This window comes from Empidonax traillii, unplaced genomic scaffold (assembly GCF_003031625.1).
Source record: "Empidonax traillii isolate 1590-97213 ecotype Southwest subspecies unplaced genomic scaffold, ASM303162v1 scaffold248:size1534464, whole genome shotgun sequence".
Taxonomy (NCBI): Eukaryota; Metazoa; Chordata; class Aves; order Passeriformes; family Tyrannidae; genus Empidonax; species Empidonax traillii.
The window spans coordinates 962,461-980,071 of record NW_020955441.1 but is presented as its reverse complement, the minus strand read 5'-3'; the positions used below and the strand labels follow the sequence as shown (position 1 = coordinate 980,071).

Below are 17,611 nucleotides of genomic sequence, written 5' to 3'. Positions count from 1 at the left end.
TGTAAGAAATGGAGTTGTTAGCCAAGATCTACTTGAAACTTGAGTTAGGATGATGCAATTATATAAAGGTAAAGAGGGCCACCAATAAAATTACCCAAAAAGCAAGCCATTTTCAGAATGGATTTTTAGTTAGAGCCACATTTTCTGTACACAGCTTCAATAAATTAGCTTGCACTTGTGATGTGCAGATAAAGCTCTTCAGCTCTATTAATTCAGTCTCCAGAAAGGGGGTGATCACACAATGTTACCATAAATTGACCCCCACTTTAAAACTCCCATCTCACGGTAATTACAGATCGGAAAACAGGCTGATGGACTGCAAAACTGTCCATGCACTGTATTTTTTATCCTTTAAAAAAAATAAAATCATATTATGTGTGGGCTTTATGACCCTGAAAATATTCTTTACCAGTTAAAGGTTACAATCACAAGCAGTTCATGTCCAGTACGACCATGTAAGAGTTTCCAAATTAAGGACTAATGGTAGTTTTGTGCTTGATGATATTAAAACAATCACATGGGTTTGTTATATCAGAGTTGTATAGGAACAGTTTTCTACCTAATCTTGAGTGAGAAGCACATTACCTGAGCTACCCCTGCCTTCACAATGCTAATTTTATTTTTCCCTCTGCCTAAACAGGAGCCTCCCTGTGGCAAGAAAAGGAGCAGTGTCTGATTACCTGTATTTGGCTTGGCTAGAAATTCTCTCCAAGAACCTTCCTCCAGTCCTAATGGTCAGAGGCAACCACAAAAATGTACTGACTTTCTATTCTTAGGAAAACCTCGGTGCCTAGAATATGCCTTGCTTGATCTCAACATCCATGTTTGTAATGGCAGTGATTTATTAAAGACATACTTACCTAAAACAAATCTAAAAGTTAAATAATTAACAGAAATTTTTTTAAAAAAATCCAAAGCAACACAGCAAAGAATTAGACAAAAAAAAAATGTAAATGGTCCCTGCTGGTGTTACACTCCAGTACAGGCAAAAGAAGGAAAATCTACCTATATATTATATAAGTCAGAAAATATTTGAATGCACAAAGAAGAAATTCCTCTGATTTTATAGAGTATTGAAAATTATTTGATATTAATCCTAGAAAGCCAAAATTAACTGCTACAATATAAATTTCATTAAATCTACAAGTAAATACTTCTTTCAAATTGCACTATCATAGTTGCTAATAGACACAAAGTAGGATTAAAATGAAATACACCAACCTGTGAGAGAGAATAAAACCTGTATGGCATCCATCAGGTCAAAGCCATAAACTAACAGAATGCAAGTGGAATACTTGCAATGCTGTTTGATTGTAATATTGCCAAATTAAGACCTATTTCTACAGTAGATGCTTTTACTTAATTTGTTCTGCTAATTTGTATTAACTGTAACACTTCTAATTAACTGACAAACAAAAACCTCACCTTTATAAGAATATGGACTCTACATGACAAGACTTGATATTGAATTTTCAAGCTTTGACATGGAATACAATGTATGATTGCAATAATCAAATGTGGTACGTATATTTCACAAAAAAATTAGTAAAATAATAAATATTCAAACAATTTTTGCTAGGAATATTAGGGTTAATACAATCTGACATTATACTTTGGGATAATATGTACAGTGATTTATGTGATTAGAAAATAACAAAAACTCATTAACTGAGTTGAATGCCTTATTTTTTGATTTATATAAAAGATCTATCTTATTTTTTGACTTTCTAAATAACATTCATTGTACACTAACTTAAAATAAAGGAAATCCATTAAGTTGTGTAATTTTTCTATTTCCTATTCTGCCACATTCTGGAACTTTATAATTTCGGCTGTCAAGAAAAGCAGCTTCTCTTTTTAATGGGGAAAGCCATAACCTATGTGTAAGCATTATTTAAATTAAAGCCCATCAAGGAACATGGCTAATTTATTTTCTGTAGTTCTGCAGCTCCCTGACAGAGATCAACTGACATCTAAACCTCATGAAAGCCAGGGAACACTGAATTTCACTAAATGTATATTTTAAAGCAGCCTCAGCTTCCATCTTGCTTGAATTATTAGAATTTAACTTGGGGAGGATCTAGCAGTATATCTACAAAAATGACAAATATTTGATATTCATATTTTTCTGAGTTCAACAGCAGCAATTCAGCAGAACATGGTAATGCAGCCCAGTAACCCATGCTTTATTTTCTCCATCTATTAAAGGCAGGATATGAAATACTGATATTTTCTCATAATGTTCTTCCTTCACTCCTTCTTACACATAAACAACCAGGTTGAAGGATCATTTTGCAGTTTAAGTGCATTACACAGATATATGAGTTTCCTCCATATACCAGACTTCCTGCACAGTTCTGAGCAAACCAAAGCTCTCATTCTGCACCTGCAAAACAAGGAGATGATCATTCTCATCCCTCGCAGTGATGTTGGCAGAGATACTGGAGCTTGCTCTCAGGTCCTTCCAGCTTTGTAGAATTGCAATGGTCACCATCCTTTCCATCTCACTTCAGACACCACACAGGTATAATCTGCATGTGGCACGCAGGCAATGCAGGGAGGCTCCACTTGGGCCTTCTGTAAGTGTGTTTCTTACCACAATCTGAGAAAGGACCCGGAGGAACCACACACACCTCTAATAAGCCATTTAATTATGTACATGAGAGCAGATTGTTTCCTAAGTATTCCCAAGTACTGTCATTCTCAATCTATTGACCCAAAGTGTTTTGGGGGACCTAAGCAGACCCATGAAGAGAATGAGCACAAAATTAACCAGCAACGGCACTTTCAATGCTATTCACACTTCTCTCTCATGAACACAATGCTGTGGGCATTGCAAAAATAAATCCCTAGAGATACTTTGCTAAGTGAACAGTCATCAAAAACTAAGTACTAACATAAACATTTCTGTAAAAGTCCTTGCTTGGACTACAGTGATTAATTAGAAGATGTATCCACACAACAGTGTTATGGGATTTATAATGAGCAGCACAAACTGTGAATGCAACAGTTCTTAACTAACCAAAAGTATTATTTCCACAAATTCACAAGTAATTTAAACACAGCAGCATTTCTTGTTCCTCACTATGATTCCTGAAGTGTGTGCATGACCAATTTGGAGAGCACACTAATTATGGACTATCTTAAATTGCAACTTTGATTGCCAAATTTTGTTAGTCCACCTACCTCATTTCTCACTCTGTAACCAACACTTCTATATAAATTATGCATAAAACAACTGCTGAATTTTAATCATCATGTTAGTAACTAAATTCTAATTACACATTTGACACCTTTAGAAAAAATACAGTTCTAATGCTCTCTAGTACATTTTGAGCTTATATCATGACACTACCAACTCAGTAGGTTTATATAATTTAGGGTTGGTTTGATCAGCCACAACAAAAGCAAGCATAGATAAGGTGACCAGGGACATTAAAGTGTGAAAATACTGTTGCTATGAAGCAAGAACAAAGAGTATTTTGAATTTTCTTTAAAAGCCCAGACATCCTACACAGCTAAGCTTGTGCCTAAGGGCCTGTTAAAATGATCCACTATCGCTCCTCTCATCAGTGAATCTCACCTTTCCCTCCTAATGTTAGGGGAGCTCTGACAGGTATCACAGAAGGCATTTCATCACAGTTCAGAGACTATGCTTCCCTTAAATCTTTTTACAACCACTGGTAAGCTGTCCAGCTTGATCACATAACCCCCAGAGCATAGTCCAGATTATGCTGTCCAGAAAATCATTCTTCCAACGTGCCTTTCACTAGATTTTTCAGTCCCCAACAGAGATTACTTCTGTTGGGGTGTTTGTTTATTTAATTTTAACTCAGCTACCCAGCAGTACAAGCAGAAAAGTTTTCTAACCAAAAAGGCACTGCACTGTGAAGATAAACTGCAGCTCTGCAAGGCACAATGCAAAGAACATGCTGCTATCACACTTCACACCTCAAAGGAGTTCCCACTTAATCATCACAGCCACGAGGTACAAAGCTTCAGCCACATCCACAGTAATTTTCACCATTCTTAAACCTCTGCAATTTTCATTACATCTTTGAAAAGTCCTACCAAAAGCCTTCCTGGATAGGCAAAATATAACAGGTTGTCCTTAATTCTCAGAAAACCTGGACATTCATCATATTTTCCCTCTTCTTCTGTGATTCCGTGTGATATTTCAAGTTCCTTACCATGAAAGCAGTTTCAGCAACTGATCAGCAGTTTACAAGCAAGAGATGTGTCAACAGGTAACATGAATTAGCACTGAAGTTGTAGACAGGGGGCAAACAGCTGCAGAGTTTTAGCTATAATTGACTGATTTAACTCCTCTCACCTGTTTGTCACCTCCCCTCAGGCAGAGGTCCCTGACTTATCAGCAAAGCTGGGAGAACAGAATTTGAGTGACCCTCAGCCTTTTCAGCTTGAAGTTCAGGGGTCTCCCTCAGCCTTCTGCCTCTGGTTGTTTGGCTGCCACTGGACTTCAGCCAAGTGAGTGTGGATCACTCCAAGATCGTGTTCTCTCTCCCTTGCTACCTCTTTGCAACTTCTGGCAGGTCAGTGAACCCTTGAAGTGCTGCAGCTCTTTGCTAAATGAGCTACAGATGAGGGAAGGCAAGGTTTTGTCACAGTGTGCCTCGGCAGACATCAGGCCACTGTTTTAGACACGAGTCGATGCTGGTACCTCGCTGACATGGCCCTTTGGCAGCTGTGTGACCCATCAAGACTGTGTGGCCAGCGCTGCTGAGGGAACACCTCACACTGGCCTTGGCTCTGCAAGGAAAAATGGAAACAACAAACAGATACAGGGAGTCGTAGTTCCCATTCTCCACAGATAACAAGAGCAACAGCCCACAGTCATGCCACTGCTGGAATTTCATCAGAGGAAATTCAGTTTCAAACAAAATAAAACACCAAGGTTGTCTGGAATAGGGTAAAAAGCAATGGCAGAATTCCACAGCCCCCACACTGTACAGCAAAACACGCAGTCAAAAATAGAGCTTCATTATAAACACACTCATCATAACAATCCTTTAAATTACAAACCTTAATCACTGTGAGAGACACAGCTGTTCTAAGTGAGACTGGGCTGGGAAATATCTCGCTTAAAGCCGTAGTTTTCTCCTAATAAAAATGGTCATTTTAACACCAAAACTTCATTGGAGAGAATTTTTTTTATTATTAACTGTGAAAGAAGCTCTGTGTTTCTTTCTGTGGACAACAAAGCAGCCTCCACTCCTGCTCTCAATCGAGATAAAAAGGCAAATAATTCCAGTTTATTTCAGTATTGTCTTCCAAAGTCAGGAAGAAATGCCAAATGCAGAGCAGGACTAATCAGCAACCAAGAATGCAGGAAGGTTGGCCAACTATTTACAGAGCAAGCAATACACTCCCAGGACCAAAGCAAACTTGCCCAGACTTCACGCACTGTTTTTTTCAGTTTGTTTTTTTTTTTTTCTTGTAAAGATCTCAGGGGGGGAAAAGTGTCACTCAGCTGAGACCTTTCTTCTTAATAATATTTTTGGATGAGTCTTCCTATCTATTACTCATGGACTTCCAAGCTACCTTAAGTACAATTTAGAACCCAGCCTGCCTCACTGAGCCTGGCCATTCATAAAATTAGTGCTTTTCTACACTACAGTGCAGTTGAAACCTCTATAAAGTTTTCCTTGTAAAAAAAAAAAAAAAAATTATTCAATACAACTCAATTCTTATAAATTTCAGTGTGTGGATGGCTTACATCAGAAGCCATAAGATATTTTAAGCAGTGTTTTCACAGAGATCTGTGATACATATGCATTCTCTCTCAAACACCTCATACTATTTAGACCGAAAATATTGAGCATAAATAAACGGAAGCCCAAACTAGGACATGCTTCAAAATATTTCTTGTAACTGAACTGCGTAGCAAAGGTTTCACTGCCATCTGGCTGCACTTAAAAAATGTACCATAGCAAGGAGATAATCATGTACATTTAGATCTCAAAAAAAAAAAAAAAATCTAAAAAAATCACAAATATAAGTGATTTGTGCAAAGAGAACTCCAACACTCTGCAGCTATTTTGCAGAGAGACAAATACCTCCACCAGACTTGTCAAGGACAGGTTTGAAACTATGAATCCAATGGATAAGAGTCCTGTCAGCCCACATCACACAGAGCTATGGGGGAATGAAGGACTTCCCTAGTCCTATATAATATATATATCCTATAGAGATAGATAGATATAGATACAAAGATAAAGACAGGAAAAATAGAGGGGGAAAGTACATCATAGATGGGATGGCAAAGGAAGGCAGTGAGTATAAAAATCAAAGACAGTGAAATCACTGGTGTTTTTCAATGACAGAAGAACAAAAACAGACCAACAGGACGGGCCGAGCATTGATAGGTTTTCCTATCTCCAGCATTCACAAGGGTTGTTTCCCTTTCATAAGGCAAACGCTTCTGTCCTGGCGCTGACCATTCCTGACGGAGGAGTCTCCTCCTCCCTCTGTCCTGTGCATCCCGCCCTGACTGAATCTGCTTTAGGGGCAGGATTAAACTGGAGGATCTCCAAATATCCCTTCCAGCCCCGCCCGTCCGTGCAGCCGCCATCGCGTCCCCCCGGCAACACCGCCCGCGCCGCGGGGTCCGCCGGCCCGCCCAGCGGCACCGCCAGCGCCGCTGCCGCCCCACGCCGCGGGCCGGGCCGCCGCCAGAGGGGCTGCGCTGGCAGGTACGGCCCGGCCGAGAGGAGAACGGGGCGCCGCTGCCTCCGCCCGCGCCCCACGGGGGATGCGGGCCGCGGCGGGCAGCGCCGGGCTGGCGGGCGGCGCTCCATACACGGCAGCGGCGCGATGCTGGGCCGGCTCCTCCGGCGGCTCCTGCAGCCCCGCGGGCGCTGTAAGGGGGGCGGGGGGGGAGCACACGCTGCCCGAGCCTGGCGGGGATTGCGGGGAGCACACGCTGCCCGAGCCTGGCGGGGATTGCGGGGAGCACCCGCTGCGCGGCCCTGGGGAGGCGGGGGGAGCGCCCGCTGCGCGCCCGCTGCGGGCCGGGCTGGCAGACCCAAGGCGGGACCCTCCGCGCGGGCTCGGGGCGCACGGGAGGAGCTGGACGAGGCCATTTTCACAGCGAGGGGAGGTGGGGGTATGACGGGGGTGAGCCGCGCGCGGAACAGCCGCGGAAGGGCCGGTTCTCCCCCCTGTCCCCGCCCGCAGTGGGCCGAGCCGCGTTTTGGCGGGCTCTGTCAGTCCCCTCACGGCGTCTCCCCGTCCCCCAGCCATGCCCGCCTCCGAGGCCGTGCTGCAGCCGTCCCCCAGCAAGAGGCAGAAGGGCTCGGGGCCCGGCGAGCACAGCACACGGCTCCGCTTCACCAAGCTGTCCGAGAATGCCTTCACCCCCTCCAGGGGCTCCGCGCGGGCTGCGGGCTACGATCTGTACAGGTGAGGGTGAGGGTGAGGGTGCCGCATGCGGGAGTGGCGGTCTCAGGGTACCGCACCCGGGCGATCGTGATGCTGCCCCAGTGGGCGAGCCCTGGGCGCGGGGCTCCGGCGGCTGAGAGGGTCACAGTGGCCTCTTGCTGAGCGGAGCCCTCGGGGGGCTCGCCGGCCCTGCAGGAGAGGAGGTCAGAGCTGCCCTGGTCGTTATCTCCCTTACTCCTCCATCCCTGGCCCTTCATTCCAAGGTGTCTGTGGTCCAGCCGTGCTCCATCACTGCATCAGAGCGATGTAGTCCTTGGCCAAAAGCCAATCTGGACACATCATCAAGAATTGCTGTTGGTGTCGGCATTGGCCAGGAGCCTCATTATTGAAACAAAAAAAGTGGTAGTGCACGCGGGCCCTCCTTGCCAGCGCTTGTGCTTTTCTGCTTCCGTCTTGGCTGCTGGGTGCGGCCAAGGAAGTGGTGCCAGTTTGATAATGCTCTTAGCTGGAAACCATGTGAGTCAATATACAGACTTCGGTTTTGGTGAATTTATAACATTGTTCAATGGTTTTCACTATGTTCAGGAATCTGTAAATATTTCTGTGTAAATTCCACTTTATATATTCCCAACTGGAATAATTCTGGTAATTTCTTACCTTAAATTACAGAGAAGAAAAATTAAAAAATATTCTCTATAAACGAGTCTTTCTTTCTTTAATGTAGTGCCTATGATTGTGTGATACCACCCATGGAAAAGGCTGTAGTGAAAACAGACATTCAAATAGCACTTCCTCCTGGGTGCTATGGCCGAGTAGGTAAGTAAAGAAGCTATAAAAAGGCTGCAGAGTCATTCTAAGACAGGTTTGACACCATCTTCAGCTTTCAGAATTAGTCTACACAAAAAAAGAGCTGCCACGTGGCTGTGATTTATTAAGCCTTGTAACAGACATTTCTTGTCAAACACATTTGAAGTTTGGTGTATGGCAGGTAACAGAAAGATGATTAGCAAAAAAGGTCGTAATCTACATACAACTTCAGAGGCTCTGCAATAGATCATTATTTCTTCAGAATTTGAATCACAAAGACCAATAGATAATGAACATACAGCAAATACATCCCTCGATGTTTAAAAATTAACCCCAAAGTAAGAATACTAGTGAAGCAGAATTTGACTTCTTTTTGTGACAAAATACTTGAGAGAACCTGAGGAGATATTCTATTTATTTTGTGCATTCCTTTTATGAATTATGTGTGAATTCATCAAGTAAAAAAAGCAATAGACACTCCAGTGGAAGAGCATGATCAGAGTTTGCCATGTCCTTTTATTTGAAAGGAATACATGTGTGCCTTTCTCTTATCCCACTGAAAATTTTAAAGTGTCATCAAAGTAGGCTAAGGGAAATAAAACCCCTAACCCCTGCACATAATTCATCTGTGTAAAATACTGCTTAGTAAATTGCTTGCCAAATATTGTTTTCCATCATAGCTTAAATGGATTGGCCTCATAGTCTCTTGAGATTATGCCAAACCAGTGGTAGTCACCAAAAATAAACCAAGATTGGACAGTCTTTGTCTGTTCCTGTTGCCTTCCTTGGAGAAACCTACTCTGCAATTGTTGGTCTAAACAAAGATATGCTTATATCACTTAAAATTGCAATTTTATTGTAGCCTGTAGCAGCTGTTATTTTGTTTTATATATATATATATATATACACTCTAACAGTAACTCCTGTAAAATCATGTTTGTTTTAGACTGTGGAAGCAATTCTTGTTGCCATAACTATGCAAACACTCTATATAACCTGTAAATACTCTTTGAAAAGATAAATTATTACACTTAAAAAGAATTTCTTCTTTTCTAGCACCACGTTCTGGTTTAGCTGCAAAGCACTTCATAGATGTTGGTGGTAAGACTTTTGTTATTTTTGTTAAGGCTTTGTAAATATGGATCACAGAAGTTCCTTAATTTCACAAATAAGTAATGCTCCATGGCTAGCCTGGCAAAAGGAGATGACTGGGTAACACCTCAGAGAACCAGTGCATCATAATTATTTTTAAACCTGCTGAATGGTAAAGTTATTACTGATTTTTTAAAACAATAACCGTATCATACTTTCGTAGGCAATGCCTGCCGTAGGAGTTATTTTTTTGTTTAGGTGTTAAAGATGACTTCTTATATACTGGTTTCTCCATTTTGACTAAACATCTCTATGTGGTTCTTTTCAGTCTAGTGTAAGATCTGACTGAATTAAATCAGTAACACACAAATGGTCTTTTACACAGAGAATGTAGAGCAATGGTATTGAAAAGGGATGATAGCACTGGAATAATGTTTTTGCTTCTGAAAAATATACATACATAGCACCTCCTATGTTTTGTTCACTTTTGACAGTGCTCTGTAATTGGGTTCCCTTTAAGCACTTGTGTATCAGTTAAATACCAGCAAGTTAACTTGGGAACTAGTGCAGAGATTGTACAGTAACTATTATGGATCATAGGGACTGCAGTTTTTTTTTCACACAGATGAAGAAACTAATTAAAAAAACAGTTTGCTATTCTTAGGGCTGCATCCTGTGGTTCAATATTAAAACTTCAGGGTATAATACAATTTCTTCTGGTGTTTATAATCTCTAAGGGTTGTACTTTCTATAAATCTGGAAATGGCTTGAAATGGCATGTAATTTAATATTTTTTTCTGTAAGCAGACCTCAAAGTACAGACTTGGGAGGCCCAAACTCCAGGTTTCCTACTGGAAATGTTTTATCTGAGAGAAAAACTCCAAAGAAGCAGAATATAATTATATTAATGTGCATTGGTAGATAATCTTCTGAACTATGTAGCTAATACTGTTATACAAAATATAAGAGCAAGCTAGTTTTCAGTCTTGATACTTCATCATGGCTAAGCTTCGCAAACGAAGATTTGAGAAGGGCTCTACCCACGCTTGCTACAAGCGCGCTGATGGCTAAAAAGGCCAATGCGAGATAGACAAGTCCAGTTACAGAAGGTGCAGCAGAAAGACTCCCCAGGTGATATCGACGAGATGTGATTCTTTCTGCGTTGTCTTTTCTCTTTGAGAGTGATCCTGCGTGTGTTCTCAAAAGCAGCAGCAACGTTACAGATGGTCTATAGATGGTCTCCAGGCCTCCCGATTGGAGGCCAGGGTAGACCAATGGTGGTGATCAATATGGCCAAGGCTGAGGGATTGTTTCAGGCAGTCCTTGTATCTCCTCTTCAGGCCTCCTCTCTTGCAGCAGCCAGTGGCAAGTTCCCCATAGAGCACGATCTTAGGGAGGCGATGGTCCTGCATCCTGGAGACGTGCCCTGCCCAATACAGCTGTGTTCTCAGCAGCATGGCCTCAATGCTCGTGACTGCTGCCTGTTCAAGGGCAGACGTGTTGGTGTTGTGGTTTTGCCCATCAGCCTATCCTTGGGGCTGAGGATGGTTTTGTCCAGGTAATTTCTGGACAAAAAGGCCAATCAAAAGTCCAGTGACGCTTTTGCTAATTACATCTTCAAGAAAACGGAAGAGAAGGTTGTTGGTGCAGTTGGAATTAATAGCAGCAGCCATGTAGGGAAGAGGAGTAGCGGGCCCGAGCAGGGCCAGACTCCCTCCTCCCCTGGCTTGGGCCGGGGTGGGGGGAGCAGGTGCAGCACTGAAGTCCTCCCTTCTCTCTAGTAAGAGAGTGAAGAAAAAAAAAGTTTAAGAGACGAACTGCTTGGACAGAAACCGCTGTGGAAGAATTCCAGCCGAAAGATAACGGAGCTTCCAAGGTCAAAGCTGGCAGCCGAAGCTGCAGCGAGAAAAGTAAAGTGCGAAAGGGGGAGGGGGCTTGTTTCCCCCCTGCCTTTTCGCTCTCTCTCTCTCCTCAGCAGGGAAAAGACTGAAAAGTAATCCCTGCTACTTGTAAAAGTTTGTCGGAGTAAGGAGACCCCCTATGCAGCTAATAGAAAAGTCTGTGGATGTACTAAAGAGAACCGAGACTTCATGAAAAGGACTGAAGTGAGGCAGAGTCCTGGTGAAGATTTGTGACCCCGAGGGAAACCTGTACTAGAGCAGTGACGACTCAGGTGAGATACTGAGATCCGTGCGTCTGTGGATCTATACTGCTGTTGAAGATTTTGTAACCCTGAGGAAATCTCATGCTGGAGCGAGACGGCCCATGTGAGATGCTGGAATCCGTGCGTGTGTGGATTCGTGCTAGACCCATGTCGAGAAGTCTATCAAGGACTGTTCTCCCATGGGGAGGGACCTCCATAAGGAAACAGGGGTGGACTCTTAAGCCATTATCCCCTGTAACCCTGTGGAAGAAGATCCATAGTAAGCAAGTGTCCCCTTGCAAGCCTATGGAAGGAAGACCCTTCAGAACCTGGGTAACCCCCAGCCTTCGGTCTTAGCCCAGGAGGGGGCTAAGCCCAGCCCTGGAAGCCAACACAGAGCAAGAGGGAAAGAGAAGTTCCAACTGCAATGAAAGTGCTGCTGCTGCTGAGGATCTGTTGCTAGAGGGAGAGAACTGGAACTCCAAAGATACAGAATGAGACTACTTCTTCTCCTTGGACTAGTAAAAAAGGGAAGAAGTATTTCTATAAATATATAACACTTCAACTTGAGTAGAAATTGCTGTAAATATAGTTCTTTAGTTTTTAACTTATTAGTAATTTTTGTTTTACTAGTAATAAATGTATATACTATTTTACCCCAAATCCTGTCTCTCTCTTGTCTGCAAAAACTTACTCTCAACTAGTGGTAATTATGTGGGGGGTGGAAGGCAAAATTGACCCAGAGCAAAACCACAACAGTTGGTCACATAGTCAGTCCAGTGGATGTTAAGAATGGTACGGAGGCAGTGCTGATGGAAGCGTTCTAAGAGACGCAAGTGGTGCCGGTAAATTACCCATGATTCAGCTCCATATAAAAGAGTAAACAGTAAAACGGCTCTGTAAACACCGATCTTAGTACTTTTCTTCAGGTGTTTGTTTTGCCACACTCTTTTACGGAGTTTACCAAAAGCTCTGTTTGCCTTTGCTAACCTGTTGTCTATTTCGGCATCAATCTTACCGTCCGAGGAGATGATGCTTCCCAGGCAGTCAAACTGCTGGACTGATTTGAGCTCCGTTTCCCCAATGGTGATATGGGGATGATGGGAGACTTCCTGAGGTGCAGGCTGATATAAAACTTCTGTCTTCTTCAAGCTGACTTCCAGCCCAAAAAGCTCAGCAGCCTCTGCAAAGCAGGATGTTAAACGCTGCAGAGCTACTTCTGTGTGGGCGACGAGGGCGGCATCATCAGCGTAAAGCAGCTCACGGACAAGATGATTTAAGGTCTTAGTGTGGGCCTTCAGTCGCCTTAGGTTGAAAAGGCTCCCATCGGTACGATATCGAATGTAGACACCGTTTTCATCATCGAGGTCTGCTGTGGCCCTTTGGAGCATCATGCTGAATAAGACTGTGAATAAAGTTGGTGCGAGAACGCAGCCTTGCTTCACACCATTAGCTATTGGAAATGGCTCAGAAAGTGCATCACCGTATCTGACTTGACCGCGCTGGTCCTCATGAAGCAAGATGATAATTTTGAGGAACTTGGGAGGACATCCTAAACGTTCCAAAATCTGCCACAGACCTTTTCTGCTCACAGTATCGAAAGCCTTGGTGAGATCAACAAAGGTAACATAGAGTCCTTTGTTCTGTTCCTGACACTTCTCTTGAAGTTGTCTGAGAACAAATACCATGTCTGTGGTACCTCTGTTGGCTTGGAAACCACATTGGCTCTCAGGTAGAAGATCTTCTGCTATGGTGGGTATTAATCTGTTCAAAAGAATTCTTGCAAGGATTTTACCCGCAATGGAGAGCAGAGTAATACCTCGGTAATTTGAGCAGTCTGATTTATCTCCTTTCCTCTTGTACAAGGTGACGATGAGAGCGTCACAAAGGTCTGAAGGCAGTTCACCTCGTTCCCAGCAGCACACCACAAATTCATGAAACTTAGCATGGAGTGCTTGGCCACCGTGCTTCCAGATTTCAGGTGGGATTCCATCAACCCCAGCTGCCTTGCCAATTTTCACCTGCTGTATTGCTTTAAGAGTTTCTCCCATGGTGGGGGCAGTGTCCAGTTCTGTTTTCACTGGTTGTTGTGAAATGTACTGCGTTGCTGAGTCCTGAACTACACGGCTGGTACTGAAGAGTCTGGAAGTGCTCAGACCATCGATTCAAAGTGGAAACTTTATCAGTGAGAAGCGTTTGGCCATCTGCACTGAGTAGAGGGCTTTGAACCTGGTGTGTAGGACCGTAGGCTGTTTTCAGAGCCTCATAGAATCCCCTGTAATCACTTGTATCTGCGCATAATTGGATTTTTTCTGCAAGATTGGTCCACCACTTGTTCTGTACATCACGAAGTTTCTGTTGTAGCTTGCTGCATGTGAGTCGAAAGGCTGCTTTTCTTATATGACAAGATGGCTGAGAAGGTGGGCTTGGTGAGCAGTTCTCTTCTTACTCAGCAATTCCTGGATCTCATGATTGTTTTCATCAAACGAGTCCTTGTTTTTCTTGAAGGAGAACCCTAAGGATTCTTCAGAGGACTGCAGAATGCTATTTTTAATAAGTTGCCAAAGCGCTTCGGGAGAGGGATCTGTGGGATGAACTTCAAGCCTGGATTGAAGATTTGCCTGGAAACTGTCCCTCACTGTAGCTGTTTGAAGATTGTTAACTTGAAGTCTCCTTCTAGGAATGCCGCCCTTTTTAGGTTTGAACTTAAGGTGGAGGTAAAGTTTACAGCGCACAAGGCGATGATCTGTTCGGCATTCTGCACTAGGCATCACGCGGGTGTGACGGACATCGCGGATATCTCTCTGTCGGACCAAGATATAATCAATGAGGTGCCAGTGCTTGGACCTAGGATGCATCCAGGTTGTCTTCAGACTATCTTTCTGCTGAAAGATAGTGTTGATGATGGTAAGCTGCTGCTCAGCACAAACTCTAGCAGAAGGCGACCGTTATCATTGCAGTTCCCAACACTGTGCTTGCCTAGTACTCCTTTCCAAGCTTCAGAGTTCTTGATACTTAAATACAGCTGAATGGCAATCAGTTTTTTAAAGCTCCAGTTCTGTTACCCTGCCAGAGGTACAGGATTTGGATCTGTGCAAATCCATAGCTCTCAGAGGAAATGTTAAAGTTAACAACAGATTTCTGCTTGACATTCAAAGTGCTGAAGTTAGCAGAACAAATGGAGCCTGAAGCTGGTCCAGCTGTCGTGATTTCAGATGGGGTATTACAACTAAAATTAGTAGTAGTGGTAAAACACTTCCTGACGTGTTATGGTGTTTTTCAGTTCTTTTTGCAAGACTGATTAGCATTTTTAGAGTCTCAGTATTTGCATATGTATTGTTTAATTGTGCATGAGTAGGATAAAGGATGTCAGTATGAGATACTGCTATGAGTTATTAATCTAAACATTATCTAATCTAGCGATCTGATATACTGACATTTATTAACTGGATATCCCTCTGAATTCTTCCTCCTGACAGCCGGTGTTATTGATGAGGATTACAGGGGAAATGTTGGTGTAGTGCTCTTCAACTTTGGCAAGGAGACTTTTGAAGGTAATTGTTGAGCTTGGCAGAGCCTGCTTTCAGCCATCTGACTGGGAATGGGAAATTAACCTTTTCTTTAAAAGTTAATGGAGAGTTAGAGTTAGCTAAGAACATTTTTCTTCTTTTAATTAACAAAAACATAGATACTTAATTTAGTCCTGTCAAGGGAATACAAAAAGATTCCACTCATAGGAAATTAAGCAGCATGCAAAAAACCCCACCTCCAAAAATAACCCCCCCACCACAAAACCAAACAAAAAAACCCTATTTAGCTAAGCTTTAGATTCACAATCTGTACTGAAGTGCAGATTGTGTTAAGTTTCTCTGTTTCTCTGGAAAAAAGAAAATTCAGCTGAGCAGGATTTGGGATAAAAACTTCTCCAGGATGCTGGGAAACTAATAAAGATAGGAATTTTCTTTTATCATGCTGTCTCTCTGGAAACAGTCAGTTTTAAGCCTCAGTGCCCAGTTAAAATATTGCCCCTTCTGCCTCTTCACAGCACAAGCTTCTTAGGGAAGTTCTGTGAACCAGGTTGGGTTCACAGTGAGAAACCTTGTTTTCCTTTTATCAGTTCAGCTTTTTCCTCCCAAATTCCTGGGCCTAGTTCACAAAAGGAACCACCTTATACACAGAGCTGTCTCTCCATCTCTGCACTACCTATGCATAGTGACACTTAAGATGCCACAGGATGGCATCTTAATGATGCCAGGAATGAATGGAAGTGCCTTGAGCTGGTCCAGCTGCTGATACTTCACATTAAAAGGACTAAGCACAAGTTTATCTTTACCTGTGTTTTTCTGGGGCTGTCAACATCTCCTTAACTAAGTTTCAAATAAGTGCTTTCACTTTTATTACATTCTGATACTCTTGAAAGGAAACTGTCTAAACTCTGTATTGATTATTCACTCTTTTTGAAGGAACTAATAATATTTTAACTTCATTGCAGTTAAAAAAGGGGATAGAATTGCCCAGCTCATCTGTGAACGCATTTATTATCCTGAGCTAGAAGAAGTCGAAGTAAGTTGCCAAAAGAAAATATTTTTTATTTTCAATAAGTAATAGTTAAAGATATTTGTATATAAGATGAAATTGATGATATAGATAAATACTTTGCTAAAATTACTTTGAGTGTTAAAACTGCATAGCAGCAGTTCTACCTGAATGAAAGTCTTGGTTCGTTGCCCACCCCTAGGTGGAATTTTTTTTTGGTGTGTAGTTTTCAGAGTTAACAGGTACTTGAGAAACACTTCAGTCTGTACTAGAAATGGTTGTCTCACAATGTGGCATTTGTTTAAACTTGTGCATAAAGTATTCCAAAGTGTTTCATAAAAATTTTTTTGGTTTTTCAATCATAGCTCCTGTTGAAGGTAAAATGTACCTTTCTCCATGATAGACAGTATCATGTCTAGAGTAAAGGCACTAAACCAGCTTATCCGAATTGTTGTCTTTCAGGCTCTGAATGATACGGATCGTGGTGAAGGTGGCTTTGGTTCTACCGGGAAGAACTGAGAATGACTTGAATACGCTGTATATGTTTTGGTTTTTTTTGTTACACTGTTTCTAAATTTTCATTTGAATTAGAAGTGGGATTTTAGGACTGCATAAAAACATTTCTAGTTTTATTGCAGCTTTTCTGTATCCTCCTGTCTATTTTTACAGGCAGTGAATTTGCATAATGGGGAGATATGCATGACTGGTTTCACTGATCCAGTTGATGTTTAGTCCTCAACAGTATGTTGTTTATGTTTTGATTATACTCTAATAAATTAAGAAATTACTTCATGATTTGATTTTACTCACCTAAAGTAAAAGGGCCAATTTTGCCAGTTTGCGTTAATGTTCTGAAATCCATCTTCCACGTGGCTCAGGATTTCATACTGAGCCTATTTCATACATTTCGATATCACCTCCCACTCTGACCCCTGAAAAAGGCAAAGATACTACTATTGCATCTTCTATAACCTGTCCAAATACTCGTGTTTCTGTTCAAAGCTGAAATTATGACTTTGATCCTTAGCTGATCTTCAAGCAGCCAATTTTTCCACTGTTATATTAAGAGCAAACAATACAGTTTTTGAGCTAAATAACAACTTGTCTGGAAATAACTTCTATAGAGTACGTGCTATGAAATATGCTGTTGAAATATTTGTTGACAAATCTATGAATATGTTACTGTATGAATTACTGAAGCAGTGCACAAATTGTTTTTTTCAGTTCAGTTTTGTCCATTTTGGAATCTGTCCCGAACCTCGTTCTTTAAGGGTGGGAATCTCTTAAATGACTCAAAACCTTTCAGGTGAAAGAACAGGCACAGGAGAGCAGGAACAAAAAAGGAAAAAATAATGACTATTTTTCCACTTTACATAAGAATTAGAAAAGAGCTGTAAGGCTCTCAAATATTTTTTTCCTGTAGCTATCAGTGTTCTTTTTAGATTTTCTTGGCTGAAAGGTTACAGGTATGAAATGTGCTTTAAGTAGTGCTTCAGAAATGGAAAGGTGGGCCTTTTGTAGACTTAAGATGTTCATTCTCTGTGGTAGTCTCAGATCAGAATAATCTTACTGGTATTAGTTTTATGTCTTTGTCTAGAACTAACCATTTGCAGTGAAATAGGCCCAAAACAT

The 17,611-nt window shown here is 42.0% G+C and overlaps 2 protein-coding genes across 5 annotated transcripts in view; both read left to right on the top strand.

Moving 5' to 3' along the window:
* Nucleotides 1-1,776, top strand: part of SLC12A1 (solute carrier family 12 member 1) — a 46,425-nt gene extending 44,649 nt beyond the window's left edge. For all 3 annotated transcript variants that reach the window (XM_027888931.1, XM_027888929.1, XM_027888930.1), the window contains exon 27: nucleotides 641-1,776. In XM_027888931.1, coding sequence (XP_027744732.1) covers nucleotides 641-776 — 136 coding nt within the window. In that variant the 3' untranslated portion in view covers nucleotides 777-1,776. The remainder of the gene's footprint in view (nucleotides 1-640) is intronic.
* A 4,856-nt stretch (nucleotides 1,777-6,632) lies between these two features.
* Nucleotides 6,633-17,173, top strand: DUT (deoxyuridine triphosphatase). Of its 2 annotated transcripts, none has more exons than XM_027888986.1 (7): nucleotides 6,633-6,713; nucleotides 7,260-7,422; nucleotides 8,126-8,217; nucleotides 9,265-9,309; nucleotides 14,923-14,997; nucleotides 15,936-16,006; nucleotides 16,442-17,173. In XM_027888986.1, exons 2-7 carry the CDS (start codon nucleotides 7,262-7,264, stop codon nucleotides 16,496-16,498), a joined length of 501 nt encoding a protein of 166 aa, XP_027744787.1. In that variant the 5' UTR covers nucleotides 6,633-6,713; nucleotides 7,260-7,261; the 3' UTR covers nucleotides 16,499-17,173. The 2 variants fall into 2 exon arrangements, with proteins under 2 accessions (XP_027744787.1, XP_027744786.1); XM_027888985.1 differs by lacking the exon at nucleotides 6,633-6,713 and adding an exon at nucleotides 6,808-6,880.
* Nucleotides 17,174-17,611: the final 438 nt, after the last annotated feature.